Source organism: Panicum hallii, chromosome 4 (genome assembly GCF_002211085.1).
Source record: "Panicum hallii strain FIL2 chromosome 4, PHallii_v3.1, whole genome shotgun sequence".
NCBI lineage: Eukaryota > Viridiplantae > Streptophyta > Magnoliopsida > Poales > Poaceae > Panicum > Panicum hallii.
This window is the reverse complement of record NC_038045.1, coordinates 39,092,560-39,109,430: the sequence shown is the minus strand read 5'-3', so window position 1 is coordinate 39,109,430 and position 16,871 is coordinate 39,092,560. Positions and strand designations below refer to the sequence as shown.

At 42.8% G+C, this 16,871-nt stretch overlaps 1 protein-coding gene across 4 annotated transcripts; it reads left to right on the top strand.

Moving 5' to 3' along the window:
* The first annotated feature begins 8,280 nt into the window (after positions 1–8,280).
* Positions 8,281–14,105, top strand: LOC112888730. 4 transcript variants are annotated; one of them, XM_025955036.1, is made up of 3 exons: positions 8,281–8,690; positions 10,551–11,445; positions 11,521–14,105. In XM_025955036.1, exons 1-3 carry the CDS (start codon positions 8,433–8,435, stop codon positions 13,632–13,634), a joined length of 3,267 nt encoding a protein of 1,088 aa, XP_025810821.1. In that variant the 5' UTR covers positions 8,281–8,432; the 3' UTR covers positions 13,635–14,105. The 4 variants fall into 4 exon arrangements, with proteins under 4 accessions (XP_025810821.1, XP_025810819.1, XP_025810820.1 ...); XM_025955034.1 differs by having other exon boundaries at positions 8,556–8,690; positions 9,495–11,445; XM_025955035.1 differs by having other exon boundaries at positions 8,558–8,690; positions 8,767–11,445; positions 11,539–14,105.
* Positions 14,106–16,871: the final 2,766 nt, after the last annotated feature.

Below are 16,871 nucleotides of genomic sequence, written 5' to 3'. Positions count from 1 at the left end.
CTTTAAATTATTTGACCTCTCGGGAAGCGATAATTGTACTCCCTCAGTCCCATGAAACTGTTCATTTAGCCTTCAAATTTGATCTGACAGAAAGTGTTCTTTTAAACTGCAGTAAAATACATCTAATTAAACCAATATCAAATACTAAGAAATAATTATAAGAGAAAGGTACGGAGCCAATCAAATGCTTAAGTATATATTATTTTCAGGTTCTAATGCATTTGCATTTATTGAGGTTTTAGGGGACCAAATAAACAACGTGGTTTTCAATCACAACTGGTATAGTTAATTATTGGTAACATGATGTCTGAAATTTTCTAAACCAATGGTCTCGTAGGACTCAGGGAGTACTTTTTTAGAGACTAAGTAGTTGGCTGAACCAAAACGAGGCTGACGGGAGCCTCTCGGCTGTTTGGCCAGTCCTGTTGTGCCGTGTGTGGCTCTTAGTCATATATTACCTAGCTGCGCTTCCTGTGATTTACAGTTCAAATTTCCCTTTGTGTTAGAAAATATATGTGTGCCTTTTGAGTGGAGCCTGAAAATATGCCTAAATGTTGTCATCTTGCCTGCTTTTCAGCATATAGCTCCGTTTCTTCATGAGCTATATTATGTTTCTTACACGTTGTCCAGGGCATGTGGGCGTGCCAGCGCTTGCAGAAGTGGAATATTTGCTGCGGCTATGTTCCTGGACATGGTCAAATGAAACACACGATTAAACTCTATTTCCATGTTAAAAAGTTCAGTTTCATGTCATTGGAAAGGTCGGAATTCTGAAGGATGCGGCCTTGCTGGATTTCTGTAGTTTGGCAGGGCTGAGATTCCTCATAGATTGACGATTGAAGTGTTATGATTATTGTTTCATGTTAAGCCAATGTTGCATATCAGCATTTACTAATTGAAGATTGTGAATCTGATACAAACTTGCAAGTTTAACTTTGGTTATATCATTGTGCAGGTAGGAGGCAAGGAGCCAAGGAGATATATAGAACTGAAAGCTGGTTTCTTTTCATTGTTTGCTGTAAGATTTAGCTTGTGCGGTAACACAATTTAGGTTTGTCACAGATTACCTGCTAGATCTGGATATACGATGTCAGTGCCATATTTATCGCATTCAGTAATTATCATTATTTTTATGCATTTGGCAATGCTACCATTATGATTTTAAGAAACAAAGTGCTTATGGCCTATTGGCAACTAATTTTATTTCCAGTGGCTTCCTCTTGCACTTCTCCTTAGGCCTTTGAATATGATCGTCGATGGCAGATAAGAACCTGCATTATAAATCCAATCATTTCCTACCCTGCATCACTTAAATATCAAATAATTTTCTATAGATCAAAAGAGCTAGATTGCAAAATTGCATTAGGAAGGTAGATGCACATTCCTTCTGCTTGATCTTGAGTTTTTTAATTACAAGTCGGTGTTGCCACTGTGTTAATATGTGATTGAAGCAGCCTATCCTTCCAAAATACAGAAAACATAGGGGCAAATTTTCCAGTCATGTATTGCTGAAACAGGTTCATCTCCATTGTTTGATGTTGGGGGTTTGACATTAGCCTACTAATAGTTCGATCCTTGCTTATTTGATTCAGTTCCAGTAGTTATGTATATTACAAGTTTATCTGTGCATTGTTGCAGGTTCATCAAAGGTAATTCATGATCCCAAGTATCACTTGGACAAATTTAGATGACTATCATTTTTTAGATTGTGATATATTTCTAGAATATGTTATAGTTACTACAAAGTGTTATAATTCCTTCTCAGGATATCTCACAAAAATCATTAAGAGGAGAATAATGCTGCAAATCTGTGTATGCTCTGCCGCCTCCGCAGTTTCTTCTTTTTTTGAATACCATGACGACTCATTTGGAGCTTTTCAGTTCATCTCAATAATTATAACTTTGATTCTGAACTTCACGAGATTGCTTCCCTCATATTATCAAATGGACTGTTCCCCACCTTGACATTGAAGGTCTGACACAATGTTTCGCCTTAGTGCTTTCCCTTCCTTCATCAGATTCCCAAATTAATTGGCAGCTTTTGCAGCTGTTGTGACTGTAATAGGAAATGGCAAGAACACACTATTTTGGAAGGATAGGAGGCTGGCTGATCAGAGCTTAGAAATTCTCTTCCCACACCTGTTCAATGCAGTGGCAGCTAGGGGAAGAAAAAGAAAAGTATTTGCTGCTCTTGAAAACAGAAGTTGGATCTTGGATATAAAAGGAGCTCTCACGGTGGAAGTCCTTGTTGAATATTTGCAACTTTGGGAACTTCTTGAGAGATTTGAGTTGCAACCAGAAGTTGAGAATACTTACATTTGGAAATTTTCCACCTCGGGTAATTTCACTACAAAATTTGCATATGAAGCGTTCTTCATTGGGTCCATCCACTTCAATTCTTGGGAAAGAATTTGGAAAACCTGGGCTCCTGGCAAATGCATATTCTTCCTTTGGACAGTGGCTCACAAGAAGTGCTGGACGGCTGACAGGCTAGCAAGAAAGGGGCTAGGTCACCCGGCATCCTGCCCCCTTTGTGCCCAAGCAGAAGAAACAATCGATCTCCTCTTAGTATCTTGTGTATTCAGTCGGCAAGTTTGGTTCACTATCCTATGGGACCTTGGCCTGCAAACACTTGCACCACAAGCTGTGAATCTGTCCTTTGAGGACTGGTGGGCTGCTGCAAGCAACAGGGTGACTAGTCAAAAACAAAAAGGGCTCAACTCCATTATCATACTAGGAGCATGGTCTTTATGGAATCATCGTAAGTTTGATGGAATCTCTCCTAATCTGGCATGTGTTGTTGCAACCATCAAAGAGGAGGCGAGACAGTGGTCTATTGCTGGGGCTTGAGGAGTTTCTCATCTCCTCGCCCCAGCAACTCCTGCCACCTAGGTGGCACTGGTCTTGTTTTGGTCTAGTCACTTTTATTTGTAAGAGTTGTCTAGGAATTTTTGGGTGGATTACAGCCCCATGATTCTGTAATACTCTGGGGTTCTTGTCACCTCTTTATTCTTCTTAATATATTGATGCGCAAAACTCCTGCGTGTTCGAGAAAAAATTGGCAGCTTTTGCTGTGCTGCTTCAGCTGCTTCACTTCAAGTAAGCATGTAATTTATTTTTCTTCTTTGATCACCAAAATGGCAACAGATGTTCTTCTTAAATAGGATTGTCTTTCTTCAAATTTTAACATCTGTTTGCAACAGTTTGAAGTATTTTTGGATATTGTTCTCATCATTTAATAAAAAATCCACTGCGAAAATTGCCATGATGTAAAAAGGTAGCCTGGAATTTACACAATCTGTTAAATTATTCAATATCAGTAATCAGCAGCTTAGTCCTCCAGTCCTGTCCAACAATAGAGCAAGCCATTTTGGTAAAAGCTGCAGTTCAATTAGTCGTCTTGATTGTCTTAAAATTTTACACAAAATCTTTGTATTCTATTTTACAGATTTGCTCATGGGTTGGCAAACTGATCTAGAGGTATATGATCTATTTTGGATTTCTTTGCCAAGCAGCGATACTAAATCTGAACACCTATTCAGAATTTCAAACTGACCATGGACCCTGTGATAGCTTTGAGTTTTCTTATTATTCCCAGTTACAAGGCCATTTGAAAATGCAGAAATTCAGTTTGCAACTCTACTCCCTGAAAATCTCAAGTTGTATTTTGTTTTTCGTCTAGGCGAAAACCTCTGGCCATGAACTTGGTTAGATGGGACTCAACACAAATTAAGTGTGACCTTTGGTGCCATGTGGCGAGGGAAGGATCCAATACAAGAGTTTAATTTTTTTTCTCTCTTCTAACATGCTACATGCTTTGGTTTCACTGAATAATCAACTACACCGGGATCTGTTGTCTTGGTAAGATTCTTTTGCTGAATTGGGATTCTAGCTAGATTGTAAAAAGTAGAGAAGTTTTGGCCCTGAGTGATTTTTTTTGAAATAATGTTCCCACCATTCAATAGACAAGATCCATGCAAAAATTGCCATGATATAAAGAGGTAGCTTCGTATTTGCACTATTTGGTTAGATTATTCAATCAATATCAATAATTAGCTTAGTCATTCAGTTTTGTTCAGTAATAGACCAAGCCATTTTAGTAAAAGCGGCAATTCAATTAGCATTTTTGGTTGTCTTCAAATTTCACACAAAGTCTGTGTTCTATTTTGCAGATTTGCTCATAGTTGGCAAACTGAGCTAGAGGTACATGATTTATATTCTTGCATTGGTGATCTCGATTTCTTTGCCAAGCAGCGAACTAAGTTTGAATGCCTATGCAGAATTTCAAATTTCCTATGGACTCTGTGATACCTTCAAAGTTTCTTATTGTCTCCAGTTAGCAGGCATTTGAAATGTACAAGATCATTTTGCAATTTTATATTACTCCCTAAAAATCTCAAGCTGTATTTTGTTTTTCCGTTTTGGCTAAGACTTCTCCATGAACCTGGTTAGCTGGGGCTCAACACAAGATAAGTATGGCCTTTGGTGCCATGTTAGGGGTGGAAGGATCCAGTACCAAAAGGTACATACAGACATTTATTTTTGTTTTTGAAAGAAGAAGCTGTTCAAATTATCAAATTCTATTCAATTTTGGAAAACTTGAAAGCACAAGTTTTGATCTAAAATATTTTTGTTTGTGGGGAACCATGATTCTTGATGGTGGAGTGATGCAATTGTAGGAACTCGGAGCAGGGCATCCTGCCTCTTTGAATTCTGTGGCCACATTAAGCACATTAGACATAATGTCAGGTGCTCATTTGGTCTTTTAGCCACACAAGCACACCAGACATAAGGTTAGGCACCCATTTGCTCTTTTACCTGCCAAATTTATGTATGTAGGTCATACCTTCCCAAATGCGCACCTCTTTCTCAAAACTAATATCTTGATAGCATATTTTTCATTTGTTTAAAATTTAATTATGTGCGAGTGTACAAGATAAATGGAAGCACATGGGTGGTCACCAGTAGGGGTAATACAGATCTCTTGGATATGGTAACAGGTTTGGTATGGTTGAAGTTTTTGAGGTACTTCTGTACATTGGCTTTGGTTATGAATTGAGCTATTTGCAGCCAGAGATAGCCTTTCAAACAGGGATGTTAGGATCAACAGCATACTACATGTGAAATCTTCAATTGCCCTTTCTTACGGACATTCAGCTACATAAGGTCATTGTAATATATAGATAACAATTCGTGTTCTTTGCTAAGATAAACAAGTATCGTGTTGTGTGATGATGTTGCTCCTTCATACCTCCAACCCATGTTGTCGTTGGAACCTTTAAAAATGATTGTGCAGATATGTAAGTGCATGATCAGTGCAACAAAAACCATACCCTGGCATACGCGACCCCTCTACGGGCGCGGTGTTAGCGCACCTGCCTTCCTAGTAAGGATGGAACCGGATCAGATACGCATGGAAATGGATTCGGATATCTCGGATATCCGTCATCCGTCTTTCTGTTTCCTTCCGGTTTCCATCCCCCAGGATGGAAGCCGATCGGATACGCATGGAAATGGATTCGGATATCTCGGATATTCATTTTCCTATTTCCTTCCAGTTTCTATCCCTATGAAATATTTCATAGTACGTCTATACCAGTGGACTATATGTATTAAATGGACGCCATGTAAGATATTTTTTTAAGGAACCATCAAGCTCCATTAAACTTGCGAACCAGAAAAAGTTGGTGGCCACCGCAACAAAAATTTAATCTCCAAATTTTAACCAGTCTTTGATGCTCTCAACCTGAGAAAATTAAAAATTATCATGAAAATGCTAAAGTATTAGCTTCTGATGATGGTCATGCTTTCCCCCTATCGGTATCATACTAAATTGGATATATTAGACTGGTGAATGGTGGCATTGCAATTCTTCATGCAGATCGCATAGGCAGCAAACGTATTAGTCTGGTTTTATCACCAAAGAAGGAATTGACTAATCTGGGCCCATTATTCCCAGCCGTCATTGTAGTTCACCTCTCGGTGTCTCCAGCGGGAGACTCATTTTCGTTCGGCTTCTTTTTGAGTTTGGGACGCTCATAGCAGAAAACGTAGAAAATAATACTCAAGAGTATAAACTTTATAAAGCTAATTTTTTTTAGATCGTATCAATAGAAGTTATTTCCTTCAAAAAGTTCTTTACTCAGGAAAAGAAAAGTTTCAATATGGCACTGTTTCTCTGCTGCAGTAAAAGAACATTTTTTGAAAGTGTTTGCTTAAAAGGTTGCACTTTTATAAGTGTTCTAGGGTAAAACATATCTTCCTTTTCAGTAAACTGGAGGTAGTTTTGCTAAAAGCTATAGAGATCAGACCTAGAAATAAAAAAATATTAGAACATTGATCGGGGAACTAGTCACCTATGAAAGTAGTCATTGGGTTTAACATGTTTCAAAAATACTCACCTTTGTCATTATAAAAATTTAACTCAAAAGTACCCCAAATACTTAAAAAAATTTTTAATCCTATGTTTACCTTTGCTGATATTTACTTCTAAAGTATTCATTTATGCCATTATGAAAAAAAACTGAAGTACTTTCAATATCTAGTTATGAATTACCGACTTCTACAATTATAAAAAAAAAAGCTAACCCAAGGAATCCAAGTATCTACCTCTAAATTACCATTTCTACCATTCAAACAATATTCCAAAGTGCCGCTATTTTTCATCATTCCACATCCATTTAAAGCCAATTTTACATCTCCCTTCAATTTCATATAAGACATGATCATTTGTTGGGTCTGGTAAAAAAAACTCAATTGTTTTTTCATTTAGCCGAAGCCAGATCCAAATTTTTATGATGGGTTTTTTTGGGTTCTGGATTAAAAAACAATATGTCCCCGGTCCGACTTTTATGGCGTGTCGCAAATTTCAACTCGAGTCCGCCTAACACATTGGCCAGGTCAGGTCGGGCGAATTATGATCAGGTCTAATTTTGTGATGAGACGTTGAGGTCAAACTAAGAAAAATGATAATAAATATTGACACATATATGATGAATATTGTGAACATGGGGGGGGGGGGGTGGGGGTGGGGGGTTGTTCGGGCGCTCTGATTCATTTGCAAAAAAGAAGAAAGACATATGGTCAATATATCAGACACCATCTAAGTCCTAACTAAATCAGTCATTTTACAAAAAAACCTATTATTGATGTATTTTCTACAAATATTGTATGCTGATGGACTTGTAATCCAAATTAAATTGGTCCAAGTTCTAAAATGTGGTTTCGCAAAAGAAGTTCTTAAATGTGTATGCACGTATCTTCAAATTTCAAATGACAAATGCTAATATACGGAGAGTGGCAGAGCTGGCAAATTTTCACGCCTAGGGCCACTTATGCATGTGCTTAAAGCACTCAAACTAATCCACATACCGATAGTTACAATAGCAATAGCCGAAATATGCTTAAATTGCATAATTTAGATCATATCTCCCATTCGAAGTCTAATTGTACAACAATATGCTTAAATTGCATGATTTAGATTCAGGAGATTGTTTCGATGGTTCAACAGAAGGTTTCTGAGGTGCAATTACAGGCGTAGGAGCATGGGAAGAAAGATCTTAGTGTCGTAGTCCTCTTCATTGAGAAATTTAGGCTAGATAAAGAACCATAAATACTTTCATAAGTCAATTGTTTAATTTTAGCAGAAAAATGAATGTGCATTGCAAGATTGGCCGACCGGGGAAGGTAGAAAAGAATCAAATTGACATGTTTGCTTGCTGACTTGCTGCTTCTGCCTGTCGCCCCGTTCAGCCGTCCGGCTGCCGTGCTGGACTGCTGATAGCGCTGGCTGCCGCGCGCTAGCGCCGTGCGCCTGAGCGGCCGCACGCCCGAGCGGCTGGGCCACCGCACGCGCTGCCGCACGCCCGCGCCGTGCGCCCTCGCGACTGCACCAGGCCGCCGGCAGCCGCGCGCGCTGCCTTGCGCGGTCAGGTCGCGACCCTCGCGGCCTCGCCGGTCGGCCGCCCGCCGCCGCCGCCGCCCGCCAGCAGGGGTTAGGGTCTGGTCCGCGCGAGCGTGAGTCCGTGAGCCGGCCTGACTGCCTGAGGAGCGCTCGACTGGCTCTGGGAGCGTTCGACGGCCTGAGAGGGAGCAATGAGACGGGCTTTACTGAGCCGCGAGTGACTGGGCTGCGGAAGCGCAAACGAAGTTGGGCTGGTCGACGACTAGGGCCAATCCATCTAAATATTCATTGGCCCATGGAAAAATACAGGGGTATAAGAGTTTTTTTGGGCCACGCCATCCGCCCGGCAGCACGCAAAAGAATGCTCGAGCCTCTAGAGCGCATTCTCGGGAGAAAGAATTACCGCAGCAAAAAACATGGTTGAGAGAAAAAGGTCCGGCTCCACGCCGACGGGACTCTCGCCAGAGTCGTCCGACAGAACCACTTGGCCGGGGTAGGCAACGCCGCCTTACCGTTTGGCCGGCCCTCGATGGACAACCACGTCCCAGCGCCGCTCATCCGGCCATGTCCGCTAGGTGTTCGACGCGATGCCTGGACGCGGCCCGTCCGCGGCCACGGCGGGTGTACGCGCGACAGGGACACCCTAGGCTGCCACGAACGGAGCAAGGCGGACTTCGACCATGATTCCGGTGATTCGGGCGCGGTTCACTGCCAGATTACCAGTGGTGTGAACTCGGATTCCACCTCGGCGCCTCCGGTTACCCACCTGCGCGCCATTGCCATCGAGGTATTACAGAATTCGAGCAACTTGTCTTTTGCGTATCTGTGCATCGATTCATTCCTTAACAACTTGGCAACGGCAGTGAGATCTGAGCCCTGGCACACACAGCCCAGATCAATTTGCTATTAACAATCGGGGCAACGGCAGTGAGATCTGAGCCCTGGCACACACAGCCCAGATCAATTTGCTATTAACAATCGGGCATGTCTTTTGTTGAGTCTGAACGTGCCTCGTGACTCCAGTACTGACTGAATGGTGCTTGATACGCCGTTCTTTATGGCTCTCCATGTCAAGCTCCTGCGGTAAGCTATTCAAAATCCGCATACTGATCGTCAATCGAATCTGGATTTGACTTGGTACTTGATGACAAGCTTGCATTAGGCTTCTTAATGCCATGAGCATCAGTGGACAGCTTTAGTTTAATACAAGTCACGTGGGCATTGTGGTGGGGGTCTAGCGAGATGACCACTCCATCGTTGTGTTGCTGCCTTTTGGAAAAGAACTTGTATTAAGTTAGTCTTTCCTCCTTGCAGTATTCTTCTTTTTCTACCTGTTCACACCACCCGTGACAGTGAGTGAGCAATTGATATGTCTTCGAATCTTACGAGTCCGAGCAGTCTTCATCTACGTTGCAGTTTGTTCTGACTGCGATACTTTCCATTTTACTATGTGAGTTATTTATTTATAGGCATCTCCATAAGACAAACAATCAAATCCACCTGCCACTGTAACGTGGCCTTTTTTTTGTTGAAAGTAAACTGTAATGTGGCTCTAGCTGCTAATACTTTTACCTTACAATGGCATAAACAGTGTGAACTCTCAGAGTTGACTGAGTCCCACTTGGGTCAAGTCCTTCGGGGTACGTTGACAAGTCATATATGCATGCTCAAATAATTTGCATGGGGCTTCTTGTTGTCGTTGGTGGGGTCAGCCAGAAGTGAGCCTTCAATACATCGTCTCCTTGTCATCTTCCTTTGCTCCATTGACCTCACCCAAGTCTTCGTCTTCCTTATCGCCAGCTGCCAGCTGCCTTTCTTGTCCAGAAACATCCTTCAATAATCCTTGAATCATCCAGATATCTTCTCCAACCAAAGAATCCCTCTGCCTCGGATGTAAGGTTAGAGGCAATTAACCTGAGAGGCTAAGGTTAACAACCTCTGTTGAAGAGCAAGCAGCCATATGGCAAATGGCAAGCAGCCCGAGCTTGTCATTGCTCTGTCCAGCACAGCTGCTACTCCGGAACCAGGCAATGATCGCAGTGAAGACAGCAGCAACCATGAAGACAGCACAGGGGAGCTTGGCATGGCTACGGGCAGCACCAGGCAAGAATCCATCGACGGTTTGTCCACCACCAATTTGTTAGCCCGTAGCCCTGAATCCAATGTAGCTGTTGATTTTGAGCTGCTGTGGAGACTGCGGAAGTATCTGGTGCTCCTTGGAACCTTAGCTGTTAGTGTGACATACAATGCTGGGTTAACTCCACCGGGGGGATTCTGGACACAGAAAAAGGACGGGCATGATGCCGGTGACCCTATCCTTCGCGCTAGGTTCTTCCGGCGGCATGAGGTATTCTTTTACTGCAATGCAACAGCATTTGCTGCATCTCTTGTGTTAATCATCTTGCTTCTTAGTAAGCATGTGACCAGGCAGAATTTGTGGCTCCGTTCAATGCAATTCACTATGATACTAGACCTATTCAGCTTGATGGGGGCCTATGCTGCTGGAAGCTGCAGAGCAGTAAAGTCATCCATTTACATCTGGGTTCTGGTCCTTGCTGTTTTCGTATATATTGTGATTCATATACTTTTATTCATAAGAGTTGTTCCAAAATGGCTGAAAAATAGGGTGCGATCTGCACTATGCCAGATTCTATGCAAGTGGGGTGTCCATGAGGACCAAAGGAGCATCCCTCAAATTGAAGATGTTGAGGAGGGTCGCAAGTTCATGTTGATGCTTGTGACTTTTTCTGCAACTATCACGTACCAGGCAGGGTTGAGTCCGCCGGGTGGTTTTTGGGCTGAAAATGAGGAAAATCAGCATCCAGCTACTTCTATGCTTCGCAGCAAAAACCTTGCTCGTTACAATCTATTTGTTAGTTGCAACTCGACTTCCTTTGTTGCTTCTTTGGTCACCATAATACTGCTTCTGAGCCCAGAGTTGAGCAGGCATGGCATAAGGTCCAGAGCAGTGAAAGTCTGTGTTGTAGCTGACCTATTGGGCCTGATGGGAGCATATGCTGCAGGAAGCTGTAGAACTTTGGTACAATCTTTCTGTGTTATTTTCATTGCTATATTGGTGTGGATCTTCATTGCAGTTCTGGCTGGGTCTTTTGTTATCAAACCTGTTGCAGACTGTCTTAGAAACGTCAAAGTGAGCTGCATGGATAGAGTTGGCCGGGTCTTTTCACTGGAATATGGTAGAAATAGATCAACAAATAAAGTGGAGGAGAATTCAGTTTCAAGTAATCAGCAAACTACAGTGCGAGTAACAGATTCAGCAGAACAAGTTAGTGCTCTTGAACCAGAACATCAGTCTGCATACTATCAGCAAGTTCCAAAGGTGAAAAAGGGTGAACCCGCCAGAGAGCATCAGTCTACTGGTGAACAAGAACAAACTTCAACTACTGAAGAGGTTGTGTCTGACACTGGGCATACATTGGCGAATGACCAGCAATCAGAAAATGAAGAAGATGTCATGTACAACCAGGAAGGCCAATCCGCAGATCACCAGTCAGTTGCTAAAGTGGCTTCGTCCAAAACAGGTAATCCGTTAATGAAATGTCAGCAAGCTACAAACACTAATAACAGTATGTCTAATCCTGATTATCATCGTACAGAAAACCTTCAATTTGCAGATATGAAGAAACAGTTTTCATTCGTGGATGATCCCAAGACTCCAAATTTTGCCATGTCCAACCCTGATCATAAATCTCTAGATACCCAGAAAATTGCAAATATGATGGGGCAATCTTCATCTACTGATGTTCAAGAGCCTACAATCATGCCAGTGGAAGAGTTTTCCAAACACATAACAATGTCCAGTGATCATAATGGAGCCACCAATAATCTCACTGTGGAAAAAGAGTCCTCTGATGTGCCTTTGAAAACCAATGAGATAGAAATTGTCAGAATGAATGATGATATTAGACCAAATGAGAATGGCTACACTGACAACTATGAAGGAGCTCCCAGACAGGCTGACAGCAAAGAAAATGCTAGTGGCAATCTAGCTGATAAACATCTCAAGAAATCCCGCACATATCTACTACTTCTTGCAATTCTTGCGGTATCTCTGACATACCAATCAGGTTTGAATCCACCAGGTGGTTTCTGGTCGAAACAAGAGAACAATAATTTAACTGGTGGTTTCATCGCTAAGGACACTCATCATCGGCCATACCATTTACCTGGTGATCCCATCCTTGAGGATAATAACCATCGACGCTATATTGTGTTCTTCTATTTAAATGCCATCGCCTTTGTTGCATCTATTGTCATGATTATTATGCTCCTGAACCGGAGGATGAGTGACAAGGTTATAAAACGATACGCACTGCAGACAGCAATGATAGTGGATCTTCTTTCTCTAACCGGGTCTTATCTTTCGGGGAGCTGTAGGAAGACGAAGAATTCCATGTACATCTTGCTGTTGTTATGCCTTGTATTTGCTTATGTTCTCATCCATGTTCTGATAGCAATACATGCAATCCCTGAAGGGTGGAAACAGCTTGTGTCAGAAAAGCTTGAGCACCTGTCCTGCAAGCATTTATGGCCAAGAATTGAGCCTGGACACAACCAGGGAGGTGAAGGTAATGAGAAGAACTGGGAGAGGAGACGTAAGCTACTATTGATGCTTGCTGTTCTATCAGCGACTGTCACATACCAAGCTGGCATGAGCCCTCCAGGAGGTGTATGGTCTGATGACAAGGGTGTCAGTGGCAAACCTGGCTATCCAATCCTTCAGGACAACAATTTGAAACGCTATGATGTTTTCTACTACTCAAATTCAGTCTCGTTTGTGTCATCTGTAGCTATCACAATACTACTTGTGAACAGGGAATCCTGCGAGCATGGTATCAAGTTCTATGCGTTGCGAGTGTGCTCCGTGGTGGGCTTGGTTGGCCTCTTGATCGCTTATGCTGCAGGAAGCTGCAGGAAAGCAAAACAATCTATATATCTAATCATCATTGCCGTTGCAGTTCTGATCTCTGTTGTGATTCAAGTGTTTCTGCTCTCGTCGACACATAGTACACTGGGAGGACCATTCGGCAGATGCATGAAATGTCTACTTGAGTGGCTTTTTGGTGCGACTGAGGCTGTGCAAGAAAGTACTTCTAACAAGCAAGAAAGTTCAGGTCATCGTGCAAAAAAAGCTCGGAAGAGGCATAAGTATCTGGTGCTGCTTGCAATTGTCGCAGCTTCCATCACGTACCAAGCTGGTCTAAGCCCGCCTGGTGGCTTCTGGTCTAATTATGATGGTGTCCACACAACAAGCAATCCTGTCCTAAACCCCCCTGCTGACTACTGGTGGTATAACAAAAGCCATATGGCTGGCAACCCGGTCCTTCTTGATATTCATCCTCGGCGCTACAAAACATTCTTCTGGTTGAACTCTCTCTCTTTCATGGCCTCCATTGTCGTCATCATGTATCTGTTGAATACGTCTATCTGGAAGATGGATGTACCACTTGAAGTACTGCACTTGATCATGATATTAGACCTGTTGGCCCTCGTGACAGCTTTTGCTGCTGGAAGCTGCCGGAAATTCAGGACTTCGATCTATGTCTATGGACTAGTTCTCGCTGTTGTGATATACCTTGTGATTGTAGTTTTGCTGTCCAAGAGCATTGCTGACTTTCTAAAGCCAGGGGAGACAAGTGGTCGTTCCTCTCAGAGACATACTAATGGTGCCTCGGGAACAGAACCCTTGATATCTGAACAAGAAGTTTGAAGATCTGTTTTGCAGTATTATCTGAAAGTAGTTGCTGCATTTGGTTTACATGTTCGCTTAGGTTTGTTTGGACATGGAAGTCATTAATGTACCAAGGCTTTTGCCATTCTGGATGAAATTATCAAGTTGTTCCTTCTTTTATTCCGATTCTCTGGAAAATTGTGTCAACTGTCACCGGCATTTCAGTGTCGTGTTGGAGGTGGGTTTCACATGAGATCAGTTTCTTTGATTGGGCTGCGTGGTCTGCAATATATGCATCTTTTGCGCTAATGCCTGCTCAAGAGTGAATTCAACTGATGCTGGTGAGTGAAAAATCAACTAGTGGCCAGGGGGAATTCAACCCTTTGCTGGTTTTAAAATGCTTGAAGGGCCTGACGGTTTGCTGGTAGTGGATGTTTACTGAATCTGAAATGTTGATGTTTGATGGATCTGATGTTTATGCTGTTTTGCCTTTCCTGATATTGTTTATGAGCGTATACCTGGAGGTATGTTTTTTCCCCTATCTGGTAGTTTTTTTTTTTTTGCCAAACAAAAAAAAAAGTGTTGTAGGATCGTATACCTGAATATTTTAGCGCTCTGGTAGTTGTAGGATGCACCGAAGTTGTAGAAACAAGTTGAGATGAAAAGTGTTGTATCGTTTGGTTCAGGCCCCAGAGTGACTCAGCCAGAGAAATTAATTCCTATACTGATTGAGCTAAAATATTCTGGAAATTAATTTCTATACTGAATGAGCTAAAATATGCAGTCCAGTCATGATTATTCTATGATTATCCTGGCAGACAAAAAAAGAAGATCCAACCAAGGCGTATCCTGTCCTCCCCGTTCCGGTTCCCAGTCTTTGTTTACAGCAGACTCGCTAGCCGCAACGCTAACTACGTCCTTTGTTACTCCCCACCCGCCGGATCGGCCTTCCGCCTTCGTGGTATTCTGGCCGGGCGGCTCGGGCGAGGGGCTCCGAACGAGGCGCCCAGCGCTGCCTGTGCCCGCCCGGTGGGTGCTCAACGAAATGACGGACCGGGGCACCAGGGCCGTGGTTGGTGCTTCGCCGTCCCAATCGCGCCCGCCAGGTGCTCGAGCCGTCGAGCGAATGCCCGGGCGGTGGGCATCGCGGCCATGGCGCCCCGCCCGCGACGCAGCTCCGGCACACGGACTGACTGGCCCTGTGCCCCCGCCCCGTGCCTGTCGACGCCTAGCTTCGGCCTCCGATGGAGGAGAGCGCGACGGCGACATCACGATTTCTCCGGCCCGGATGGCCGGATGAGACGAGCGGAGCGGAGGCTCGACGCGCAGCGGAATCGTCAAGGAAATGCCCGCCCACGGCAGGCGGAGACCCGGCGGAGCCCAGTGGGTGGATCAGTGGATATCCGGTCTGCGACTCCACGCGGTGCGCGGGACGGCAGAGGTCCTCCCTCCGTCGTCGTGCACCACCAGTCGGTCCAACTTGCGGTGGACGTGCTCTGCTCGGCGCTATTGTGAAATAGTACTGTAGAGACAGAATTGTAGAGACAAAGAGAATAGTGAATTGGTATTTGTTATTAATCTCAAGGTTCCGTTGTATAGGGAGATTACAAGTCTAGTTAATCCTAGGCATTAGTACATCATCCTAGTACATCAATTTCTCATTCTAATGGCAGCAATAAAGTTGATCCATAACCTAGATCAATTCGTGTCCTTAACCATGGCTGTTACCATGGTCTTGATCAGGTTAGATAAAGATGTTCTATAACACTCCCTCTTTTGACCGAGTCCTTCTTGAGATCAACATGTTCTTTAATTCCTATAAAAACCTTGTGGGAAAAGAATAGGAATAGTATGTCCGGTGATTACTAAATCATGAACCTGTAAGGTTTAAGGAGTAATCCATGCCTTGATTTATCTCTAGAAAAACCTCTGTGGGGAAAACATGAGATAAGGCACATGCTTGCATCCATCATTGTTTCATTAAAAACTTTGTATGAGAAAAACCTGATGGTAAAAACTTATAGAAGAAAAAAGTACAGTGTGAAGCGTCTAACAAGGTCCATCATTCAGAGAGTCTCCCCCCGAAGCTTACATGTCTCTGAGCCATCCATACCAATTCCCTTAACACATTTCTCAAATGAGGAAGTTGGTAGGGATTTGGTGAAGAGATCTGCCAGATTAGCACAAGACTTTATCTGTAAGATGTTTATTTCTCTACTTTGTTGTAGCTCATGGGGATAAAACAATTTAGGAGCAATATGTTTGGTGATATTGCTCTTGATGTAACCTGTTTGCATCTGTGTAATACAAGCAGCATTATCTTCATAGATAATAGTGGGTGATTCTGAGGAAACAATACCACATGACTGCTTAATATGGTTTATCATTCTACGGAGCCATACGCATTCTCATGATGCCTCAAATAATGCAATGATCTCAGAATGATTTGTGGAGGTAGCCACTAAAGTTTGTTTAGATGACTTCCATGATATAGCAGTTCCTCCATGAAGGAACACAAAACCTATCTGTGATCTGTCATTGTGGGAATCAGACAAATAGCCAGCATCAGTGTATCCAACCAAGCTAGGGTCATCAGATTTCTTAAAGAACAAGCCAAGATCTTTAGTACCATTCAGGTATCTAAGGATTTATTTTATTCCAGGTCCAATGACACTTAGTTGGGGCCGCACTATGTCTTACGAACAGATTCACTGCAAATTCAATGTGGACTGTTTTCAAGGTACATAAGTGCTCCGATGAGACCGAGATAGGGATATTCCGGTCCTAATATCTCTTCTCTTTTCTCCCGTGGTCGGAAAATATCTTTTTCTTTATCGAAAGATCGAACAACCATGGGGAGTCTTATTTGGATATGCTTTGTCCATATTGAATTTCTCCAATAATTTCTGGATATAGACAGATTGGTGCACTAAAATTCCTGAGTGAAGGTGCTCGATTTGCAAATCTAAGCAAAATCTGGTTTTACCCGAATTCTTCATTTCAAACTCCGTCTTAAGATGATTGCGGGCTTCATCAATATCTTGTGTGTTGCCAATAATATTCAAATCATCTACATACACTGATATAACGCAAAATCCTATGGAGGATCTTTTGATGAAGACGCATGGGCAATCATTGTTATTAGAGTTACACTTCTGCAGAAGTTACTCACTCAGCCGGTTGTACCACATTCTTCCCAACTGTTTCAGACCATAGAGTTATCTTTTGAGCTCTATACCATATTGCGATCTGCGCTTTCATTCGGTACAGGGATCC

Coding starts and splice junctions, on each gene's coding strand:
- LOC112888730 (XM_025955034.1), top strand. CDS start 9,864: ATGGCAAATGGCAAGCAGCCCGAGCTTGTCATTGCTCTGTCCAGCACA. Junction 11,446..11,520: donor AGTGGCTTCGTCCAAAACAG/GTAATCCGTTAA, acceptor ATCATCGTACAG/AAAACCTTCAATTTGCAGAT.